General features: G+C 52.3%; 1 protein-coding gene across 4 annotated transcripts in view; it reads left to right on the plus strand.

Annotated features, from left to right (window-relative positions):
• The window catches only part of DZIP1L (DAZ interacting zinc finger protein 1 like), a 36,401-nt gene extending 16,936 nt beyond the window's left edge, over window positions 1-19,465 (plus strand). For all 4 annotated transcript variants that reach the window (XM_026497100.4, XM_057316001.1, XM_057316002.1 and 1 more), the window contains 11 exons: window positions 334-462; window positions 3,108-3,170; window positions 4,428-4,568; window positions 6,860-6,890; window positions 7,962-8,015; window positions 10,383-10,516; window positions 12,061-12,253; window positions 14,702-14,918; window positions 15,359-15,549; window positions 16,878-17,017; window positions 18,559-19,465. In XM_026497100.4, the coding sequence (XP_026352885.2) occupies window positions 334-462; window positions 3,108-3,170; window positions 4,428-4,568; window positions 6,860-6,890; window positions 7,962-8,015; window positions 10,383-10,516; window positions 12,061-12,253; window positions 14,702-14,918; window positions 15,359-15,549; window positions 16,878-17,017; window positions 18,559-18,720 (1,455 nt within the window). In that variant the 3' untranslated portion in view covers window positions 18,721-19,465. The remainder of the gene's footprint in view (window positions 1-333; window positions 463-3,107; window positions 3,171-4,427; window positions 4,569-6,859; window positions 6,891-7,961; window positions 8,016-10,382; window positions 10,517-12,060; window positions 12,254-14,701; window positions 14,919-15,358; window positions 15,550-16,877; window positions 17,018-18,558) is intronic.
• The last annotated feature ends 355 nt before the right edge of the window (window positions 19,466-19,820 follow it).

The raw sequence follows: 19,820 nt of genomic DNA on the forward strand, positions 1-19,820 counted from the left end.
CTGAGTCTCTTCAGCCTATTTGAGACTGAGGAGGAAACGGGGGCAGAAATGTCTGGCGAGCTCCGAGTTTGGGATACAGCCGGATTTCAGTGCAGTTGAAATTCTGCTCTGTTCATCCACGGGCACCTGCTTCTCGTGTGTAAGCCCCGAGCTCTCAGGGGAGCCCTCGTGGAGGGGGAGGCAGACTTGCATGAGTCTGCGCAGGCGCGTAGATGTCTGGTGAGGACAAGCTGGAGTTTGTCGCGGGGCAAGGTGTGCCCTTCTGGCATTGGTCAAGGTAGAAAAGACCAGATTAGATCTTCGTCTAAATAAAACTGTGTCCGGGCCCTTCAGAAGCTGCAGGCGCTGCGGTCCCACCGTGTGGCGGGGTCCAACCTCGGGTCGCTGCGGGATGAGGAGTCCGAGGAGCGGCTCAGGCAGACCCAGGAGCTCCGGGTCCTGAGGGAGGAGATGGACACGCAGGTGAGCTGGTGGCTCCTGCCCTTTCCCCACAGCCAGCCATGCTGCTTTCAACAGAGTTTCTCAGTTTTGCTCTATGGTTTTACCGAAGTTGGAAGACATCGAGTTTTGTATTTGCAGCCCGTCTGCCAGTGCAGGAAGGCTTGGGATCGGATTCTTGGGGTTCTCGGGTGAGGCTGGTGATACACATGCGTGCAGTTTCAGGTTTGCCTGGGATCTTTTCAAAATACATACAGTTATGCCCCTTACTGGGTACCTTTACCCTCATTTTGATTCCAGCCCATTGAAAACAACTCCTAGGAAGCGTGCGGGTCTCCCGTTTTGAAGGCATTTGGGGTGGGTCTCGTGGGTGATGGTAAATATCTAACAACCACTCTCTGGACCTAGAAAAGCTTTACTTTGTAGCAGTTGCCATTTTCCGCCCCGGCCGATTTCACGCTGCGGCTGAGAGGCCCTGCATGTGGAGTGGGAGGGCTGGCGCCCAGTCCGCTCTCCTGAGCCGGCGGCCGGCGCCGCGGGAGCCTTACGACGACCCGTGCGGTCTGCGTCACCGATCGCTCCGCGACCAGGAGGGGCCTGAGCGCTCAGCCAGGCTGGGCTTCTGTTTCTGCTGAGACTGAAGAAAGAGCTTAAGTCTAACTGACAGCAGCAAAGTGTTTCTGCTGCTTAGTGTTTTACAAGTTTCACATTAAGAAAGTTATTTTTTTTCCTATGACCTCTGTTCTCCTCCTTTGCGTCATTTTCTATGGATTTCCTTACCAATTTGAGAGTTTGTGGAATATATGGAACTTAACCCAACCCTTTCTTGTTCTTGTGGTTGTTTTCCACACAACATTGTTCCTTCAATTTTGTTTGTCGTGGTTTAGGCCATACGAAATTTATAATGTTTATGTGGTCAGAATGATCAAATTATCAATCTTTTGTTTACAGCCACTCTGAGGTTTAAAATGTTTTTGTGTTTCCTTTTCGTGCCTTTTTAGCCTTATTTATTTATTCTTTAATTCATATGTACCTCTGTATTGAGGCATGATTGGCATGTAAAATGTTGTACGTATTTGATGTCCGTGACTCAGTGAGTTTGGGGATGGTATTTACCCTTGAAACCATCACCTCCATCAGGCCACGGTCATATCCATCACCTCCCAGAGTTTCCTCCCACCGTCTTTTATTATTATTATTATTATTATTATTATTATTATTATTATTTTCTTTGTGTGTGTGGTGATAGCACAACATAAGATCTACCTTCTTAGTAAATTTTAAGTATACAGCCCCACACTCTTACTGTATTGCTATTTCTCCCTTCAGTTGAATTAATATTTGCTTTATATATTTAGGTGCTCTGATTTTGGATGCTTATATATTTACAATTGTTTTATTGATGAACTGACCACTTTATCATTATATAGTGACCATCTTTGTCTCTTGTAACAGTTTTTTACTCAAAGCCTTTGTGGCCTGATGGAGATATAGTACCCCTATTCTGGTTACGGTTTGCATGAAATATCTTTTCCCATCCCTTCAGTTTCAGCCTATGTGTGTCCTTAAAGTGTCTCCTGTAGGCAGCCTGTAGCTGGATCTTGTTTTTCTAATCTGTTCGCTCACTCTGTCTTTTGATTGGAGAACTTAATCCACTTTAAAGTAATTAATGGTGAGTGAGGACTTACTATTGCCATTTCATTAATTGTTTTCAGACTGTTTTGTAGTTACTTTGTTCCTTTCCTCCTCTCTTGCTGCCTTCCTTTTTGATTTGATGATTTTATTTTGTGGTGGTATGCTTTGATTCCTTTATCTTTTGCACATCTGCTATAGGGTTTTTTGGGGTTAGCGTGAGGCTTACGTAAACCATCTTAAAGTACAGCCAGCTATTTTAAGCTGATAACAACTTAATATCGGTTGCATATAAATACTTCTCATCTTACACCTCTTGGTGCCCACAAACCAGCCAGTTGGGTCTGCGGCTGGTTGTTGAGATCCCTGTGCCAGCACCACAGGCTGATTCTGCTCTGCCCTGTCCCGCAGTTCTGGGAGGGGTGGGACAGACGTGGGCCTCCTGGGCAGCAGCCCGTGAGGCCGGGGCTGTGGGTGCTCACTCGCTCTCACTTTCCTCTGTGGGAAGGATTGCGGGCTGAGGGGCGTCTCTCTTGGCACTGAGCTGTGCCACCTTGGGGAGAGCTGATGCAGGTAAAGTGAAACTTCTCTGGAATGCATCTATACTCAGGGTTTTGTTTCTTCCCCCTCCTTGGAGGTGCTGGAAACTCAGGAGGACTCCTGGGCTTCCGTAAAGAAACCCTCACCTGTGGGTGCTTTGAGAGCTGGAATCTCCTACGGCACCTTCTTGCTGATGTCACTTCCATTTTTTTAAGTTTCATCTTTGGCCCACCTAAAACTTATTTTGGTTTAAGATATAAAATAAAGATTCAAGTTCATATATTTTCTTTCTAGGCAGGTAGCCATCTGTTTGAACTCCATTTGTCAATAATCTATTTTCTCCAGACTAAGATTCTATTTTCCCCTCCATCTTTGTCTGGATTTTCTTTTCTTTTCACTACTCTGCCTAATCATGAGTCAGTACTTTTTAATTCCTGCAGCTTTATAGTATATTTGAATATCCAGAGGCCCGTTTGACAACATTTATCTTTTTTCAGAAAGCAGAGTGGAAGAGAAAAATGAGGGAACTTCAGGGAGAGCACGCAGCTCAGAAGCGAGAGGTAACTCTGCTTGGGTGGTCTGGGGGAGCCGTTTCCCCGAGACCTCCTCTTATCCTACCGCACCCCCATCCTCCACCACTACCCCCCTCAAGCCGGTTGGCTGGTATTTTGTTGCTGATGGTGTTCCTAGAGGCCGACCCCCATCAATACACGGAAGAGGTCAGCTGCCCGGACAGCAGCCTCCCTGGCCAGGAGTAGGGGCCTCTGGGCCTTTTCTTCTGAACCCAACACCTGCATTACTCTGTGGTCCCCTATGCAGGGACCCCTTCAGCCCCCCATGGAGAGCTGTGCTGGAAACCTCAGATGCATTGACTGGTCATTTCATGTTTGGGCCCTTCTTTGAAACCCCACCCAGGAGAGAACCAGGTGGCTGTGGACCTCAGCCATCATTCAGGGGGAGCCCAAATGGAAGGGCTCAGATACTGAGACCAGGGAACAGAGAGCAGCAGGCCTCAGGATGAGAAAACAGCTTGCATGAAAATGCCCCTGAGGAGGAAGCAAGTTGAGGAGGAAGCTGATTGACAGGAGCCCCGGGTGCTGCCCGCAGAGAGCTCCGGAGATCAAAGCGCTCAGATCAGAGGCCGGCGCATGATAGACACCATGTCTATCTAATTCCCCCCCACGTCCACTAATTCCCATCTGATGGTTTTATTTTATTTGAAATGTCTTAAAATGGGAAATATGGCTTAATTTATTCCCAAAGCGGAAGAAACCTGTTAAGGCACAGTCAGTACAATGCACTGAAGTATATTAAGGTTCATGTCCACCCCATCCCCACCTACATGCCCCCAACAGCCACCCCACGCCTGACCACTTTTACTGCTTTCTGGTGCATTTTTCTAGAGTTTCTTTATGCAAGTAGAAACAGTCTCATTTTCTCTGTACTCTAACAACAGCAGGGGACCATATTTTCTTCACCTTTTGTTTTTGCCTAAAAACACCATTTCATGACTTTTGAGTGGTCTCAAGTTATCTGGCTGTCCTTCAGTGGGTGGTCACACTGGACAAAGAGCCTTTTTGCCCTGTTCCTAGGGGCCTGCATCCAATTCTCACTTCCCTTCAAGCATAGCTTGAAAATGTCCCCAAACTGGAAAATAGTCCATCTTGTTAGAAAGCCACCTGCCCAGGTCTGGAACCCTCTACCCCACTTCAGGTGAAACCGTAGCCAGTGTTTGCTGGCAGGTGCAGGCCCTGCAGATACTGGGAGCTCAGAGGTCCCTTTGATATCCGACTGACCAAGTCTCCTGTGCCCACCAGCTGCAGGAGCAGAACGAGAGGCTCCAGGCCTCCCTGTCTCAGGACCAGAGGAAAGCAGCTGCCCAGTCCCAGCGCCAGATCAGTGCTCTCCACGCCCAGCTCCAGGAACAAGCCAGGCTCATCGCCTCCCAGGAGGAGATGGTAGGTCTCTCCCTCTTCCCAGCCAGGCCTCAGGGCCCCTAGACCTCTCCTCTGATTCCCCGGGACTCACTGGCAGTGGTCTCATTAATGAGGCTCTGTAAGGAGAGAGAAGGGTCCTCAGGCTTCAGGGCCACAGAATGATGAGGACGCAGCCTGTCTCTTTCCAGGCTGAAGATGCCCCTGTTGTCCTTAGGGGCCGTGTTACTGGATTCACACTAACACCAGACACCATCTAAGGGCCAGCACTAGGTTGCTACTTGGCTTATTACTTCATGAAATCTCACTACTGCCCTTCAAGGCAGACCTTGGCTTTCCCCCATCTTCGTTTGACAGATGATGGAACAGGCTGGAGAAGTCAAGTGCCTGCCTTGAGTCTACCTGTAAGAGCCAGGTGGGTTCAGCCCTGGCCAAGCAGTGCCACGCAAAGCTTGTGCTCTTTTCACTGTGTTTGCAGACATTATTTCCTGGCCAGTACTCTTTTCCTAAATTAGCAGCCTCCGATGAGGTTGTCAGATGAGCTAGTCTGATGAGAAGGCACCTACTCACTAAGCACGTGTCTCCTAGAACCGACCCCTTCACCTACTGCTGGTAACACTCCCTAGTCCAGGCTCAGCTCCTGCTTCCGAGCTGCAGGTCAGTGGAGAGGTGTCTCTGCCGTCGGAGAGGCCCCTGTGTGGCCCCAGGGCCTTGCCATGGTTCTGAAACCACCCTCCACACAGATGCTCTGAGCAGAGCACCTCCTGTCACTTCTAGTTCAGTCTTCTTGTTCCTGCGATTTGTGCTTTTCTGCTCTCCCAGCCACACTTCACCCAGGTTACGTATCTGACCCCGTCCCCGGCTGCTTCTCTTTTTACTGTGTATCCCCCCACTTAGCTCTTCAATGCTCTGGCCACCTCGGGTCCAGTCTGGGGATTTCTTCCTTCTGTTAATCAGAACTCTTGTTTGCAAATATTTCACTAAGGAACCCTTTGGCTAAACATGGATTTAGAATACATTAATAGGGGTTTATTTTTATTGTAACATGAAAAGAGGTGACAGTTGATGGCCTTGGTTTAGCAGCAAAATTATGCCATTGGAAATCCAAACTCAGTTTTTCATTTTTACCGTCTTCAGTAGGTTGACTTCTGTTCTCATGCTTGGCTCTCATAATTGCAAGATGGCTGCCATAGCCCCAACCATCACAACCATATTTAATAGAAGAAATTGATGAAAAGGCCCCTTCCTAAGACTTTTGTTTATATTTTATCTGTCAAAGCTGTATTATATGGGCAACCATAGCTATAAGGAAGGTTAGAAAGCAAATAATTAGTTTTAGAGTCTCTAGAATAGAGGTAGGCAAAGGAGGAAGTAGTTGAAAATCAGCATTGGATTTGTCATTCATCAGTAGATAATAAAAAGCAACTGAAGCTTAAGCAGAGGAGGGGATTTGTCTTAAGGGTAGACAGGGTGTCTCAGAGTTCAAGGCAGGAGAGCAGCTGAGTCTGGGATTAACTGGAACCAGAGACATGAATGTGGTCAGTTTTCCTTTGCTGTGCGTCTCTGTTCTTTTCTCTAGATCTGCTTCCATTTTTTCTTTTATTCTGAAGATCAGCTTTCACGTCATATTTGTCCCATGTGGCAAAACAAACAAGCAAACAAATAAACAAAGAAAACCAAAACCCAAACCAGTCGGCTGCCACTGGCTCTTGACTTCACTTGTTTCCAGTTCGGAGTTCTCTGCCCCATCCTAGACAGTCGGCTATGGCTGTGGCGCGGGGTCACGTTGTCACAAGCGGCTGTCCTGTGTTTGTGTGGAAGGAGGATGAAGAGGCACCTTCTGGAAAAGGGAGGGCTGAGCAGTTTAGTGACTGTCCAGGTCATGCCTCCTTCCGCCCAGGGGCCCTCAGCTCAGATGCCCACATGGTGGGAGGGAGCCCGCCTCACCCTGGTTCTCCACCAAGTGTGCCGGTAGTATTGCTGTGGGCCTGTCCCACTCCGCTTGCGTGGGGATCCTGCTCTTCCAATCACAGTCCTTCTCTGAAGGGGGGCATTCTTGCCTCCCCACTATGGGAAAATGGAGCGCGATGCCATTCTGGCTGCTGCCGTTCAGCCTCGGTGCCGACCCCTCTCAAGTATGGACGGCAGGAGATGCGCTGGGGGGTTGGGGCGATATACTCTGAGCTCCTTCTACTTCGCAGTGGGGCGGGGGCATGGAAACAGTGGCTGTCCCTTCTTTATGGTGCTGGGCAGGCCCACTGCGCCGAGCAGAATTCCCTGCTGGCTGTAACCTGCTCTGTTCCACCTCTTTGTAGATCCGGACCATGTCTCTCAGGAAGGAGGAGGGTAAGTCTGCACGGGGCATTTTGTAACAGTCTTGGTCTCTTCTCTCTCCTATTCTCCACCAGTCATTTTAAAGAATGGGGGGGGGCAGCGGTGAGAGCAGCTCACAGGTCATGGGGTGTCAGGCTCGCTGGCTGGGTGAGGGAGGGCAAGAAGGTATCTGCTTCTGGGGCGGACGGGGCTCCAGCCTGCGCTGGGTTCTTGCCTGGCCAGCTCTTCTCTGTGGGGTGGTGGAGACCCGGGGAAGGGTGGGGACCCTGCGGGCAGTGATTGATGGAGCAGCGTTCATGAAAAGCTTGTCTCTAATTCCTCATGCCTGTGGTTCGAGCCATCAACTTTTACCTTGCTCCCAGGGTGTAGCGAGTTGACCCCAAATCTACGCGAATGTGGCCCGTTTAGAGTGTGTGCTGTCTGCCTCTGGGGTACTCTGTTGTGCTGCTGTGTGGCTTGTGTGTGTGACTGGCTATGGATGCACGTGCTGGCGTCTAAAGGGAGCCAGTGACCCACAGGGGCCGCCCCTGCTTGGAGGCCCTGGGCCAGCCGCTTATGAAATCTGGCTCTTCCTACTCTATCCCACTTCTTCTTTGCTTGCAACCCCCCACATCTCTCCCCATCCCCTGCCTCTAGGCCAGACGTTTCTTTCCCAGCTTTGCAGCCAGGTCAGAGAGGCACCATCCCTGTGGCCCCAAATGTCCTGCGGGCTGGGGCTGGGAAGGGTGCCATGCGCTCCGCCAAGCACTTGAGATCCATCGTCTCCTTACATCGTCCCCGCTATTTAATGTGGGCTGGCCGTTATCATCCTCATTTTCTAGACGAGGAGACTGGGGCTTGGCGAGGTTCTGGGACCCCCATGTGGCGCTTGGGCAGTGATGGGCAGAGCTGGACGGTGAACCCTGGTCTGTCTGGCTCCTGCTATCTGTGCTTTGACCACGGCCGCATCCTGCCTCTCCTGGTGAAGAAACACCTGGAGGGCTTGCTCATTCTGGCTGGCACTTGCATGGTGTCCCGTGCTTTCCTCTAAGTTGGGGATGGGGTCCAGGGCATTGGGGCCACTAACTGTTGGGCTCTCCTCAGGGACCTGCAAGGGCCCGAAGGCTGTGGACACAGAAGAGGACTCTTCTGAGGAAGGTGAGGCCTGACTCTCTTTCTCTGGTGGCTAATGCAGATTTGTCCTCCTCGTTGTTTCTCTTGTTTCTCCCTCGCTGTGTCTGGCTACCAGAAGCCGGGGGGAAGGGAAGTAGGGACATGAAATGAGTATTTCTCAAGCACCTGGTGTGTGCCAGGCAGGCTACACGCAGGCACTAACATGCGATTCGGTGGGTCACTGTCGGGGGAACCCAGAAAGCGTCAGCGACTTGCCCAGAGTCACAGAGCCAGCAGGTGGGCGGAGGCGGGATTTGGAGCGGCGTCTGAGGCATAGCCTGTCCCCTGTGCCTGTCCCACTGCCTCTCCCCGGTACTGTGCAGAGCCCTGGATGAGGACTCCCTGGGCTGGCTGGAAGTGGCCCGCGCGGTTTTATCCCACATGGTGAGTGTGCATAGGGCACGCAGGCCCGGACTGCCGCGCAGGGGTCTGCCTCGGCCCCCTCTTCACAGCACGGGGCACCTGCTGTTTTCATTCAGTCCGTTCAGTGGTGAGTCTGATACGCAGAGAGATCGCAACCAGACATTTCAAGGGGATGCAAAAGAGAAGCGGAAAAAAAAAAAAAAAAAAAAAAAAAAAAAAGCAGTGTTCCCTGACTGCGGGGAGCTCCTGGGGGAGCTGGGGGGAAGGAGCTCCCAGGAAAGATCGGGGAGCGCTCATAACTGACTCGCTGACAAGGGCCTGCCCTCTTGAGCCAGGCTATGATATGACAATTCCAAAGCGACTGACCCAACAGATGCGCCCGGGAAAGGGTTTTATTTGTGTCATCAAAGAGTTCACCATGGGGTATTTTAGTGTGTTTTTTAATGTAATATTTTTTCTTTACTTCTGAGACAGTAACCTATGCTCTTGGAAAAAAAGAAAAAAAGCAAGCAAGCAAAAGGGTGTAGGAACAGTGAGAAGTAGGTCTCCCTCCTGCTGGGCTCTCCAGTTTCCACCCAGGGATTGCACTGCTATGGTGTCTCATATATCTTTCCAGAGATATTTGGTGCAGATATAAGCACATATGTGTATGCATTTTTTCCCTTTTACCCAAATGGGATCATACTATACATACTGCTCTGTATTTGGTTGTTTATTTTCTTAACTTATTTGGGTAATCATTTCATATCCCTTTATATAGAATTGCTTCATTATTTTTTTCAGGGTTTTACAGTATTCTATCGAATGGATGAACCAAAATTCATTTAACTATTGCTCTACTATCCCTCACCCCCACCCTGTGCATGTAACCTTGGAATTTAGTAGTAGAAATTAGAGTTGCACCTAACTTTTTGGGGGGACGGTATCTGCTGAGTAACACAAGCCGTGACTGGACCTGTTGCGGTCCACAGAGGGGATGAACCAGTTCCTCCAACAGGGGCTGCCGAGTGCTAGAGAGGAGGAGGCTGAGGAGGGTGCTTTGGCTGACCCCTACCTGTTCCATCTTGTCACACGCAGTGGAGGTCTCCCACACTGGTCACACTGCGCTCGGCCTCTTCGTGTGTCTGCCTGCCTCTTCTAGTCCCCGATCACCAGGAGCAGGATCACTTGGGAACTCGTTAGAAAGGAACGTTTTCACACTCTCAGCCCTCTCCCACATAAACAGAGTCGGAAATTATGGGGCGGGGTCCAGCAGCCTGTGTTTTCACACACTCTCCAGGGCATCCCGATTCCTGCTCAGGTTGACGACCCACTCTCAGACCAGTGGCTGTTGCAGCTGGCCACACATTAAGAATCAGCCAGGTCGCTTGTGACTCCCCGAGGACCACACCGGCCTCCTATGGCCTAAATCAGAACACCAGGCATCAATGGTATTTAAAACTCCTGGTGATTCCAATGTGCGGCCAAGGTTGGGGCTAATGCCCCAGTGTAGACTTGAGGGAGGAGAGGCAACCTGGTGGGGGGCGGCTTGTTAAAACACAGATCATTGGGCTCCACATCCATAACGTTTGACTTAGTAGGGTTGGAGTGGGATCTGAAAATCCGCAGTTCTTTTCTTTTTTTTATTATTTATCAGAGAGAGAGAGAGAGCAAGAGCACAAGCAGGGGGAGTGGCAGGCAGACTGAGAAGCAGACTCCAGGGGGCCTGACGTGTTTCAATCCCAGGACCCTGGAATCATGACCTGAACTGAAGGCAGACGCTTAACCGACAGAGCCACCCAGGCGCCCCTGAAAATCTGCATTCCTAATAAGTTACCAGGTGGTGCTGATGCTGAGCTCACACTTTGAGAACCACTGCTCTAGAACAATTGGTTCTCAGGCTTGGGTATTTGTTAGAAGATCTGGGAAGTTTTAAACATGAATATTGAGGCCTGGGAATGGAGGTTTTGGGCGCCCAGGCTGACCTTGGTGGATTGTTGTGTGCTGCAGATCTGGAGGACTCCCGAGATGGACAGCAGAAGGTGCTGGCCGCTCTGAGGCGAAACCCCACCCTGCTGAAGCAGTTCAGGCCAATCCTGGAGGACACCCTGGAAGAGAAACTGGAAAGCATGGGCATAAAGAGAGTAAGCGCTGGGGCCACTGTTGTTAAGAGCTGCTGCCTAACATTTAGATACATGGCGTTCTTCACCTGACAAATGCTTGATTGCTCTTACTGGTGTAGCTTATTCATCTTACTTGGCCAGTTGGGGTGCCTTTCATATCCGGGAATACAAGCCCACACAGCTTCTCCTCACCTCACGCCAGCAGTGTGGTCTCTCTTCTCCGTTTCCAGCGGTTTCTTGAGGTGTCACCCTGCATCCTGACCTCTCTCTGCTCTCCACTCAGTAGCTGCTTTCTTCTGTGTCCATTTCTTTCTTTCTTTTTCCTTTAATTTTAACTTATTTATTAGAGCAAGAGAACACAAGCAGGGGGAGCGGCAGAGGCAGAGGGAAAAACAGACTCCCCACTTAGCAGGGAGCTCGATGTGGGGCTCGATCCCAGGACCCTGAGATCATGACCTGTGCTGAAGGCGGATGCTTAACTAACTGAGCCACCCAGGTGCTGTCAGTTCTGACAGAGAATTTAACTGGCTCAGTCTGCCCTCTGGAAGGGTCCCCTGGTGAATGTCCATCATCAGTGGCACACATGGCCGGCCATGCCACTCAGCAAGTGGCCGTGGGTGAGGCGGGCACTGAAAGCTACATCTGGTACAAATTAGCGTTTGAATGCCATTGTTCCCCCATGCCTGTGTTCAACCAGAGCGTGCGTTTTATCATTAAAGGCACCCATGAAATATATTACTAAATAGAAATGCTAATCTTTGTTTCCAACTACCATTCCATCTAACTTTGGCCCTACGATCAGACTAGATTAAACATTTCTTCCTAACCTTGAACGAATCCTCATGGGCTCTGGGTGGATGCCAAATGCCCAAGCAACTTCTAGTAGGTCTCGGAAGGTTACCTGGCTTTTGTTTTTTGCAGTTGATTTTTCAAACGTTGTTAGCCATGGAGGGCAACGTGTGTAGCATGACGATAGCGCACCAGGTACAAAAGGGAGCAAGCTGTGGTCTCCACCCTCAGATGCAGTCGGGGGTGGAAAGGCAGTCCGCTCTGAGCCCTGTAAGCTGGCGTGTTGATGGAGGTGTGCACAGCCCCTTTGCATCATCTTGCCATGCATGGTTTTGGTTTTTTTTAATAACTTTTTAAAAAAAATTATTTTAATTTTATTGTTTTAAAAATATTTTATTTATTTGAGAGTGAGCGAGAGAACACAAGCAGGAGGAGCAGCAGAGGGAAAAGCAGGCTCCCCACTGAGCAGGGAGCCCGATGCGGGGCTCGATCTTAGGGCCCTGGGATCATGACCCGAGCTGAAGGCAGATGCTTAACCAACTGAGCCACCCGGGCACCCGCCATGCATGTTTTGACAAGGCTCCCAGACCCTAAGCCACCACAATTTCTGCAGTGTGTGCAGCGCTGCCCACCCTGCTCCGATGCTCACCCCATCCTCTCCCAGAGAGAACCCGGGGCTGATCACTGTGACTCCGAGGCCAGCAGCAGGTACGAGAGGCTTAGGGGAAGGAGAAGGGGGGCTTCTGTCTCCAAAGAGGAACTTCTGTCTTTTTTAGGATGCAAAGGGAATCCCCTTTCAAACTCTCAGACACCTTGAGTCCCTCCTGAGAGCCCAGCGGGAGCAGAAGGCACAGAGGTTTTCTGAATTTCTGAGTCTGAGGGAAAAGCTTGTCAAGGAAGCCACCAGCAGAGTGAAGGAGAGACAGAGAAACAGGGCCCTGGCGTCCCAGCCAGACACCGAGGCTCCAGGTGAGCTGGCGAGAGGGCTTGCTTGGGAGCTGCGACCGGGAGGATCCAGGCTGGTTTGCACACAAGGAGGGCATGCTCCCTGCCCCCAGCAGGGCATTAGTTTCAAGGGTGAGATCGTAGCATCCTCACAGATGACTGAGTCCGAAAGTCCTCTGTTGGGGTTAACAGAGTCCAGGGGTGGGCCCCAGAGTCACCCAGGGACGTTGGAGGAGAGCCAGAGTTAGGGTCTGTGATCAGCCCCGAGCTTGCTGCCCCACTCAGCAGCTTAGCTCAGCGCTGCTTTACTTGCTTTGACCTTTGTTCCAACAGAGAGTCGCCCACTCTGTTTCTGGCTCTGAGGCCGGGCATGTCAGTGCTGGGAGAAGGCCCAAGGCTTGAGAGCACTGGGGCTGTGGGTGGAGGCAAATACGAATCAAATGAAAACTCTGCTCCGGAGCTGTGGGAGGTGCGTGAGAGGCTGGGCGAGCTCTGCCTGCTGACACGTCCTCAGAACTCGGACTGTGGTTCCCTGGGCCAGGTCACAGCCCCTGCTCTGCCCCTGGGGGTCGTGACAAGAACAGGCCCAGGGGTTCTTGGGGAGGAGTCAAGTGTGTGGGTGAGGACGCTCCAGTCTCTGTCCTCAAGGAACTGAGAAGGAAAGGGAACTTGCGTTCCTAGGTTTGAGAGCCCCCCATTTCTAGAGGATTCTTAGATCCACCAGGCTGCTGAAATTGGGGGCTCTGGGAAGAGCTTCAGGGCGTCTGAGGCTGTTCGTACAGGATGACGCTGCAGCTCCTTTCCCTCACATGTGGCCAGAGGAACACCGACTCTCTTATTTCCTTGTGTCTGGGCAGACCCAACTTGAACTCTTCATGCTAAGGAATTTTCCAGAGTGTGGACCACATTCTCTGGGATATGAGAGATGAGTTTAGTTGGTACAGGGACCAATAATGTGAAAATCTATTGAGGCTGACCTGTGCCAAGGCTTGCCACCTCAGCTGGGAAACCAGCCTGGACTAGGAGGTGTGATGGGGCCAAGCACAGGGGCGGGGTGGGGTGGGGGGGCATGGGCTCAGAGGAGAGAGGGGACAGGAGGCAGGGAAGAAGAACGAAAGCATCTTCTGAGGACAGGCTTCCAAAAGAGGAAAGGTATCTTGCTCCTCCAGGTGCCCCCTCCTATCCAGCCCTTGCCCCTGGGGTCAGAAAGCTGGGAATGAGAACTACCCCCTTGCCTAGCTCCCCTTCCCTGGTCCTGGGGCCCTGCCTTCTCCAGGGCATGTCTCGGAGGTGTGAAATGAGCACTGTTTTCACAGCATTTTGTAGATCTTTCTTTCCAGCTCTATGCCCACATGCTCGTTTAGGTCCCATGAGTGCTGTGTGAATGCTCACCTCTGATCTCTGCCTCGATTGTGCCTCTTTTTGTTTTGGGGCAAAGGCTGTGAGTGGCAAGAGCCCTAGATTTGGGGTGGCCGATGACCTGGGTTTGCACTTACCACTTCCTTCCATGGAGTTCCTTGATTGCGTCCCTGGATCTCCGCAGCCTCTGTAAAGCAGGGAGAACGACACTGTGCTAAGGGCTCGGGGCTCAGAGGGTGCCATAGGTAGAAGGCTTAGCTCCCTCTCTGTGTGCGGCAACTAGCTGTTGTTACTTCCCCTCAGCCTGTTTGTCTACCTTCCCTTCCCTTCAGTCTGCCCCTTCTAGAAGATCCGTGTAAATGCGTTCTCTGAGAGCAGTGTATTTCAGACGTTTTCTATCTTGAACTACAGTAAGAAACACATTCTACACGGTGACAGCCCACACATGTGGGAGTTTCATGGAAAAGTACTTACTCTGACCCCCTGCGATGCACTTCCCTTCCGTTAAAAAAATTGCGGATCCTGGATCCTCTCCGCCTCCCACCCCCAGCCTCAGTGGGGCTTGATGATTTGGAAGAGGGAGGGGCTGGGTCTGCTGGCCTGCCTTTCGCCCCGCTGCCACCCCCAGTTTGAGTTTGGGAGGACAGTGGTGGATGTGGATGGCCCATGTGGTCCTGTGGCGACCTCTGGTGGCAGCAGGGCCTTCCTGCAAGGGTGCTGCACTCCTGCAGCGGCCGCGTGGGTGGGGAGAGAGGGTAGGTGCTCTTGGTGAGGTCAGCCCTTAGGTCTGCACCGGGAGGGTGAAGCTGCAGACAAGCTGGGCCACTCCTCAGACCTGCCGCCTCCTGTGGGACTCCGGGAATGATGACATGAGCCCGGAACACCAGCTGTTCTCCTGGTCTCTGGCAGAACTGTGGTGGGTCGCTACGAGTCTGGCCAGCAGCAGGACACCTGGGGGTGGGGGCAATGACTGTATTGGCTGTGGTTATTACAGTATAGAGTGACAGAGTGACTTGTCCATTTCAAGTGTGCCGGAACCTCTCTCTACGTCTTCTTCAGGCTCGAGGGCCCAGATGGTCATGCCCTGGAACTTATTTCTATCTGTGTTTCTAGTCAAAAGCCAGCAGAACCCGTTGGTCATCAAAGAGGCCCAGCCAAAGTCCAGGACCCTGCATGTGGCATTGCCGTCCAAGCTGGCAGAGCCACCCACGGCGACTCCTCGGAGCCGCGGCAGCCGTGGCCCTGGCCTGGCTCCTGGGCCCACCCCTACTCCACGTTCCAGAGCTCAGGGACCCTCCGGCACTCCTGCTTCTCCAGGGCCTGGGCTGAGGTGAGCCCCGGACTCTGCACTCCCACCAGGCCTGAGGTAGTGGCTCCCAGCCTCAGGCAGCCGGTATCCAGGCCTCCCGCAGGCTTCTGCAGACAGGTGAGGGGCGGAGACAGAACCGAACAGGAGGGGCCTCAGGTGGGTCCCTCCCAAGCCCTCATGAAGAGACCAGGGCCCTTTGCTCTCAGCCAGGACGATCCTACCCTTTCCTTCCCCATTTCTTCCCTAAGCCTTGGTTGCCGCACCAGGAGAGTTCGGTCCCCGTCTTCTAACAGAGTTGTTGGTGTGGCTGCAATGCTCCAGGGTGACTCCTGATTGTCGCCTGGTCCTAAGGAAGGAGCAGGGCTGACTCAGGGCAAACCAAACACGCTTGCAAGTGGTGAGGTTTGGCTTTTAAAGTTTTTCTGGTCCATATAGGCCTCATTTCTTTCCCTCCACGACAGTACACCCCCGTTCAGTTCTGAAGAGGACTCGGAGGAGGGCAATTCGGTGCAGCGGACATCTCTCCAGCCCCCACGTGGTCCTTCCAGGATGGGGCCCCAGCCAGAGGATGACTGGGACTGGTCTGACACGGAGACCTCGGAGGGGAGTGCCCAGCCCCCTGACAAGGGCTCAGGTGGGCTGGCTTCCTCAGGTGAGTGATCTGGGACAGCCCTTCTCCAGCCCAGATTTCTCTAGTTCTGGAAATACCCTGTGATTTTCTTTGGTTTTTCTGATTTGGCAACTCATTGTGACTTGGAGAGAGTGACCCTCTCTCCTATCAGATATTTTCCTGGGATCACAGAGATATCAGAAGGAAGAACCTGAGTGAGGTTCATTTTGCCCCTTGTTTTGTCACATCGAATTGCTTAACTGTTGGAGGTTGGAGGAGCTCACTCGCTCGTTCCAAGCCTACCAGTCCATCAGAATCCACCAGAACCGGGAACTGATAGCCACCAGGTGGGGCGATAGGATGAAAAGGTGTTGGCAGCAGGAGTCAGGGGTCCTCTGATACAGTTGGGGCTCTGTCACTTGCTGCCTGCTTGTGCTTGAGTGAGGGGTATCGTTCCTTTGCTGTAAAATGAAGCATCGGGACAAGACAGTCAATGAGCGGTGGGTGAGGAACATGGCGCCTGGCACATAGTGGCCCATAACAATTCTTTTTTTTTTTTAAGATTTTATTTATATACTTATTTATTTGAGAGAGCGTACCCATGCGAGTGAATAGGGGGAGGGGCAGAGGGAGAGGGAGAGAGAGAATCTCAAGCAGACCACGCTGAGCACGGAGCCGACTCAGGGCTTGATCTCATGACCCTGAGATCATGACCTGAGCCGAAATCAAGAGTCGGACGCTTAAATGACTGAGGCCCCTTAACAGGTGCCCCTTAACAAACAATCCTTGAATGAATCAGTAAACCAAGGGCTGTTGTAGCCCCAGCCATCTGCTCAGGCCCTCGGACGTTTGAATCCTACAAGGCGGTGGTTAGCTGCCTGCTTCCAGGCCGTTCCTGAGGCCTGGACATCCACTGTGTCTTAGCATGTCACCATGAGTCTGTGTCCCTGCTTAGCCCCCTTCCTGCGTGGAGTTAGCAGAAAGCCTGTGTGGCCCTCGGTCCCTCTGTGATAACTTATATTTATGATATTTCTTCTCAGTGAAGATGTTGGAGGAGGCGGTGTTCGCATGTTGGTCTTGCTTTCCATATCCTAGCTGAGCAGAGGTTCTGCCTCTGCCTCCCGTTAAGGGGGAAGGACGGCTTCCTAAGCCTCTGTCCGCAGCCATATTTTTAGGACGGTCAAAGCCTCTTTTTACCGGCACGCTCTGGCCTGGGCCTTCTCTCTGTCCTTGCTCCTCTTCTTTGAGGCTGCCCTTCCTTCTTCCTCCTGACCCTTCTCCACACCCCCTCCATCCACATCAGAGACTAGTCATGACTTGTAAGGATGAGGCATTCATTCTCTGGAATTTTCCCTCTGTTTGGCTTCCAGGAACACTGGTGCAGTCGCTGGTCAAAAACCTCGAGAAACAGCTGGAGGCTCCAGTGAAGAAGCCTGCTGGAGGGGTCAGTCTGTTCCTGATGCCCAACACTGGGCCCCAGAGGGCAGCCGGGCCAGGAAGGAAGCCTCAGGTAGGGTGGAGGGCTCTTGGAGGTTGCCCTGCCAGTTCCAGTACAGCCAACTCCAAGTGTTGGGGTGCTGGGGTGGGGTCTAGTGAGTGTCAGCCTCAGCCCTAGTGGGACATTGCAGGTGACCTCACTGTCTCTTCTGCCCCTGCACAGGGCTTCTGGTTCATTATGCCAGGCACTGCTCGGTAGGTCATTTTTCCTGGTCACTCACGTTCCCATTTCCGGCCTCTGATAGAGCCTGGACCTGGTTCTGTGCCTGGCTGCTTGCAGAAGCTACTCTCTTCTGGCTCTGCTTTATCCCACCGCGGGCCCCGCCCCTCCTTCCCTGAGCTTAGGACCCCAACACCAGGCTGTGTGCAGAGAAGACTTCTCCCGAGGGCGGGGTGTTGCAGTGGCCTCCCGTAGCACGTCAGGGTAGGCGACAGCATAATGGGGATATTTAGATACCTTTGTTCTAAATATTCAAGGCCATTCCTCATCACTAAGAATGTCTTGGGGGCCTTGCCTCTCTGAGGCTCCAGCTGCCATCAGACTTAGAGCTCAGATGCTTAACCTTCCCAGCCATTCCCATTAGGACGCCCCCCTCATGGCGTCCGGTCAGGGAACAACTCCCACATGCCCATTACTTGCTTAGGCAGGAACATTCAGAGCTCTCCGTACTTCGCATTCCTGTCTCACCCTTCTCAGTGGAAGAGGTGCCTCCTGGGTTGACCAGGGGTTGTGGGCAATCACGTTCTGGTTTTTAGGAGAGCAGTAGCCTGCGCATGTTTGTGACTAGTGAGTCCAAATGATTAGAAAAGTGTTTGTCCCTTCTCCTATATTGGGAAAGAGCGCCGATAGCCCAGAGCAGACTGAGGCCCTGCTCGGAGCCTGCTGCCCTGGGGCTAGGGTGGCTCTGGTGGCTTGGCCTTACGTTCTGGGAGAAAATGCATAGCATGTTCCTATCAAAGCCCAGGTGGCCCTCAGTCCCAGGAGGGCACTGAGGGCTCTGGAGTAGTGACTGTGGTCCAGGGATTGCCTGGGCCCTTGGCCCACTCTGGCTCTCCTGTTGGCTGCAGCCCAGCTGCTTTCCAGGCCGAGGGTTCCTGGAGCCCTGGAGTTACTCTGCTACTCCTCGAGTCAGGGTGTTTACCAGGCCCCAGAGAAGCTATCTGAGAGGAGGTGGGGTGGGGGCCACTTTAGCCTGGGCTGCATTCAGCTCAGGAATTCCTGAATTCAGAAAAGTCAACACTCTGGGCTTTCAGCTCCATCAATGTGGGGAATTAAAAAATCTGGACAAAGTTTAAATTACAAGAGCAACCTTGCCACCAGCCTTTCCAAAGAGCTTGCCTTGGTTTGGCCAGTGGAATTTCAGGAGCGTTTGAAATCACTCTGACCCCAGATCTCCGGATCAGGTCTTCAAAGATGGGGAAACATGAAAAAGCATGAGGAGTGTGTCCCTTCTGCTTCTTCCAAACCTGCAATTTGCCACCATGTCTGTCCAGCATTTTCATATGACCTCCCTTGTCAGAATGCATCTTCTTCTCCCCCTGCCCTCCCTGCAGCTTTCTGATGATGAGAGTGACTTGGAGATCTCTTCCTTGGAAGATCTCCCCCAGGACCTAGGCCAGAGAGAAAAACCGAAGCCCTCGTCTCATTCAAAGCCATCGGAGAAGTTTGGCACCAGCCCTTGGAGCCCTGGGCGACCCAAGGTTCCTGGTTGGTGACCCTGTCCCAGAGCCTGGCTGAGGCCAGCTCAGGGTCTCCTAACAGAAGAGGCTGCTGGGCCTCTTGTCTTCGTCAGTAACCAAGAGATCTTCTCCTTTGGAGAGAAGCAGAGCAGAAGATGGATGTAATTTCTTCCCTCCCGCCTGTGAGGGGTCCTGCTCCGGACCACCAGCGGTGCTTAGCTGGGTGCCCCTGGGTCCCCTGGCTTGAGAAAGGATTGTAATGAGCAGTCCCTTTCCCCACCTCCGTGTTCACTCCAGCCTGAAGGAGCCCCTGATCTTTATTCTCTGGCATTTGGTACACCTGTGGGAACAGTGTGTGGATGAGTCTTCCCTTACATGGTGTCTTTTTGGGGACACACGCCCCAGTCAGTCATTCAGTGGTTGATCCAAAGTCATTTGCTGAGTGCTTGCTCTGTGCCAGCCTCTCCCTGCCGAATCGGGGTGCTGTTAGAGGTGACTGGGGCGGAAGTACAGGGGAGTAATCAGTGACAGCGATTAGGGTGTTATGGGAGCATAGCCTGGGCCTCGCAGAGCAGTCAGGGGCGATTTTGGAGAGTCTCAGAGCCTCCCTCAGGGGCAGGAGGGAAGGAGAACCACCCGGCAGGGGCCTCGAGCTCAAAGGACCACAAATTTAATTTTTGATATTATCTCCAAAATTAGGTTCTATATGCTACCACTGTATTTTTTTAATGTGAAAAGCTTAACTTATTATATGTGAATGTTTAAATATAGCATGACGTCATAACTCACGTGTATTCATTACTTTTGGAGCTTCAGCAGGGGCACAGTGGGGTGAAGCGAGCGCACCTCTTTTGTGACAGGTGAGGTCCGTTGGGATGCAGTTGCCAAGATGGAGTGAGGGGTGCCAGAGCTTTGTTGGGCTGCGGAGGAAGCAGGAGGGGTAGGAAGAGCCCTCAGTGAGCAATGCAGGTCCCACCACTGTGAGAGGAGAGGGAACCCCCAGACTGTCTGTCAGGGCTGCCATCTCCGTCAGCGCAGTGGGAGCTGCGGAGCGGGGAGTCCCCAATGGTGAGAAAGGGCCAGGCTCTAGTGCCCCCACCCTGTCAGCCTACTTCATTCTTCAGAGTTGAATAGCA

Source organism: Ursus arctos, unplaced genomic scaffold (assembly GCF_023065955.2).
Source record: "Ursus arctos isolate Adak ecotype North America unplaced genomic scaffold, UrsArc2.0 scaffold_20, whole genome shotgun sequence".
NCBI lineage: Eukaryota > Metazoa > Chordata > Mammalia > Carnivora > Ursidae > Ursus > Ursus arctos.